The sequence below is a fragment of the Nicotiana attenuata genome, chromosome 6 (genome assembly GCF_001879085.1).
Source record: "Nicotiana attenuata strain UT chromosome 6, NIATTr2, whole genome shotgun sequence".
Lineage (NCBI taxonomy): Eukaryota > Viridiplantae > Streptophyta > Magnoliopsida > Solanales > Solanaceae > Nicotiana > Nicotiana attenuata.
Genome location: NC_031994.1, coordinates 48,610,424 through 48,614,243, shown reverse-complemented (window position 1 = coordinate 48,614,243; position 3,820 = coordinate 48,610,424). Strand labels below are relative to the sequence as shown.

At 42.4% G+C, this 3,820-nt stretch overlaps 1 protein-coding gene across 1 annotated transcript; it reads left to right on the top strand.

Moving 5' to 3' along the window:
- LOC109227824 lies at nucleotides 202–2,020 on the top strand. The gene is made up of 3 exons (XM_019393019.1): nucleotides 202–462; nucleotides 600–1,229; nucleotides 1,487–2,020. Exons 1-3 carry the CDS (start codon nucleotides 202–204, stop codon nucleotides 2,018–2,020), a joined length of 1,425 nt encoding a protein of 474 aa, XP_019248564.1.

Below are 3,820 nucleotides of genomic sequence, written 5' to 3'. Positions count from 1 at the left end.
ACCACTTAGGAGGAATCAGTCAAGTAATTTTTTAGCAAGTTCTACCCACCCAATAAGACTGCCAAACAAGTTGATGAGATATTGAGCTTCAAGCAGAAACCGGCCGAAACATTGCAAGAAACGCGGGAGATGGTCAAAGGTATGCTGGTTAAGTGTCCACACCATGGCATTCCAGATCAGATGTTGGGGCAAAGGTTCTACATGGGATTGGTAGACAGCTTGAAGGCTAATGTTGATGCTTCAGCAGGTGGAGCATTTTTGAGCAAAACATTCCGGGAATGCAAGGTCTTACTTGATAAAATGGCTCAAAATTCAAGATGGATAACAAGACACTCTACAATCACTTCTGTAGTTCACTTAGTGGCTTTGGACCCAAACAATTCCATAGCCAAGAATATGGCCACTCTGATGACGCAAATGAGTATCCTCTCCAAGAATATTGACGAATCAGGCCAGAAGCAGGTACACATAGTTGACACGACAAATGGAGGATTATGCACACCATGCATTAATCAGCCATATGTGTGCTCGTGGAGTGGTGAAAGTGACAATCAAAACTATCAAGAGAATATGAACTATGTGGGCAACTATGGAGACAGAGACAAGGCGGTCAGACTTGGGGACAGCAGAATCAACAATATAGGCCACCACAGCAGCAGTACAACAATAATAATAATCTTAGATTTACACGACCACTGGGTCAGGCTGTGCCTTATCAATGGCAAAAAGGGTACAATCAGCAGAATCAGCAACTAGGTTATCAACAACCTCAACAGCATCAGATAGTGCGACAAAAGGATGGTTTGTTTGAAATTAAAGGAATGCTACAACAACTCATTGGGTCCAGCGGAAAAATGGAAGAAAAGGTCCACCAGATGCAAGAAAAGGTAGTATCACATGACTCAGCTATCAAGAGCATTGAGATTCAACTAGGGCAAATATCCATGGCCCTTAACACTCGTCCTCAAAGGACATTACTTGCGGACACACATGTTAACCCAAAAGAGCAGGGCCCGAAACAGTTGATGGTTGTTAGTCTGAGAAATGGTAGAGACCTTGATCTAGAGCAAGAAATTGCTCGTGAAAGTCGACCAACCGAGATGCTCGTGCCAGTACTGATTGAGGTAGATGAGTCAACAGAGCTGACAGAAGTAAGAATCCAACTAGCGCAGGAGAAAACAAACAAGAAAAAAGAGTCTAAAAGGGGGGCTGAAGAAGTGCAAGAGAAGGCATTAGAAAAAATGCCCGAGCAGGATCAAACTCAAATCATAGGAAAGAAGCGACCTCCAGCACCCTTCCCATAGAGATTGTCCAAATATCAGAAGGATGAGCAGTATAAGAAATTCATGGAGATGTTGAAGCAAATTCAGGTGAACATTCCATTGATTGACACCTTGAAGGAGTGCCTGATTATGCAAAAATGATGAAGGACTTGATGTCTCGTAAGTTCGACTTTCAAGACTTGGCCACTGTTACACTAACTCAGACATGCAGTGCTATTGTGACGAGACCCATAGCTGAGAAGTTGTCCGACCCAGGGAGTTTCACAATCCCATGCACAATAGGCAACTATGCTTTTGCTACAGCATTGTGTGATTTAGGGGCGAGCATAAACTTGATGCCCTTGGCTATTTATAAAAGGTTAGGCATTGGAAGAGCAAGACCCACATCCATGTTACTGCAGCTAGCTGACCGAACGGTGAAAAGGTCATCAGGTATACTTGATGATGTACTGGTGCAGGTTGGAAAGTTTGTGTTTCCGGCAGATTTTGTCATTCTGGACTGCCGGGTGGATGAGGAGATTCCCATAATTTTTGGGAGGCCATTCTTGGCCACTGGGAGAGCTCTCATTGATTGCGAAACTGGGGAGCTTAAGATGAGACTGAACGATGAAGAGATAACGTTCAATGTGCAGAAGTCTGTGCAGCGACCTAGTGAGTTTGCTAACTGGTCTCTGATAGAAGCTGTGGATGTGATTTTGGAGGAGGAAGATGAGGCTCTGAACGCAAAAACCCTCTAGCAGCCTACCTCATGAACTTAGAAGAGGTAGATGGTGAGGACATGGCGGAGTGGGTTAAAGGTCAAGGGTACTGGAAAAGAGAGCTCGAATTCGACCCTTTACACTTAGAAGAAAGAAAGACCCATGATCACGCCCAACTCTAGTCCTAAAAAGGATAAGCGGTCGCTGCAAATATAATCCGGTTTACAAGTCCGGAGTCGAATCCCACAGAGAACTAGGGCTTAGCTATAGTTATTCAATATCGCTAAGAAACACAAGTCCAAATAATTTTCTAATTATAAAGATTATAATATTTATTTTTATCTACTTAACTAACAAATCTAGGAAACCGTAAAACTATCAATTAACAAGGATAATGATTGGAGTCAAAATTAAGGAGGTCTAGAGTTATGATTTCTCCAATTGTCGGAATCCTTCCCGCTGCGTTTTCTATAAATTCGCCTAAGTATTCTCTACCGATAATGAGCGCTCTGACTATCGTAACTCTCTCCCGAGTAATTACCACAATTTACTAGACGCACTCTCCTGAGTTAAGCTAGCTGGCTTTGTTTATTAAGCTCACTTTAGATTGCACCCAAGGCTTCGTTATCCCTAATCCCGCCTTTAAACCCGTAGTTATAGATCCCTCTTATACTTTGGGAGTGATGTTGTTCAACAACTACCTAAATATGCACTCTCTCCCGAGTTATGCACATTAAATAGGCACAGCTAATTGAGGATCCTGTCAATTAACTACAACAAACACGTAGTTGAACAAATAGAGAAAATACTACGGCTCAATTATATAAAAATAACAAGAATTTATCCTACAAAAGGTTCCATCAAAACCCTAGATAACAAATTAGATATTCATAATAGCATGTAAAACTACAATACTAAAAGTCATAACCAACAATGAAAAATAGGAAGAGGAAGGAAAAACTCGTAGATTAATTCCCCGCCTTGCTCCTACCGTGTTCTTGCCTCCAAGGGTGTTGTCTAACCCTAAAGTAGTGTCTCAAATCTGTCCAACCTCCTCAAAATAGCGTTTTTACATGTATTTATACCAAGTAGGGTCGGGCCTAGACAAAAAAACTCTTTCCTGCGCGAACTAGGACTTCGCTCTGTAAAAGTTGAACAGCCGCGCCACAGGCTGCGCCGCACCATGCGGCGCGTTAGTGCATTTTATCAGCAGCCTCAACTTTTCGCATCAGGCAGCATTTTACACTGCTGCGCCGTGCCTTGCAGCACCCCATGCGGCGCGGTACTGTAATTTTCTCGGAGTGAACTTATTTCGTCCTCTTTTAACATCCGGACTTGGTACACGACCTCCGAACACGATCCCGGCTTAATGTATTGGGCTTTTACTCAGACTTCAAAGCTCCAAATTGATCAATTTAGCTTCAAATTAGCTTTTGAGCTCAGGATCACTTCCTGCAAGGCATAAAACACGTAGTAAGTGCAATTCACTATCATTTGAGCTCAAACTCAATTAAAGTGGAGTAAATTAGAGTGTAATAAGCGACTAAAATACGCAATTATAGCCTATCATCAACCCATCTAGCTAAGCCATCAATTGAAGAGCCACCACAGTTGGAGCTAAAATCGCTACCGTCTAACCTCAGGTATGCTTTCTTGGGACCTAACTCAACTTTAGCTGTTATTATCTCATCTAGTTTGTTAGATGTGCAGGCAGAACAACTTTTGCAGGTGTTGATGGAGTGCAAGACTGTAATTGGTTGGACCATTGCAGATATTAAGGGTATCAGCCTGACATTTTGTATACATAACATTTTACTGGAAGATGGGCACAAACCTTCC

Coding starts and splice junctions, on each gene's coding strand:
- LOC109227824 (XM_019393019.1), top strand. CDS start 202: ATGGGATTGGTAGACAGCTTGAAGGCTAATGTTGATGCTTCAGCAGGT. Junction 463..599: donor ACGAATCAGGCCAGAAGCAG/GTACACATAGTT, acceptor CTATGGAGACAG/AGACAAGGCGGTCAGACTTG. Junction 1,230..1,486: donor CTGAAGAAGTGCAAGAGAAG/GCATTAGAAAAA, acceptor ACACTAACTCAG/ACATGCAGTGCTATTGTGAC.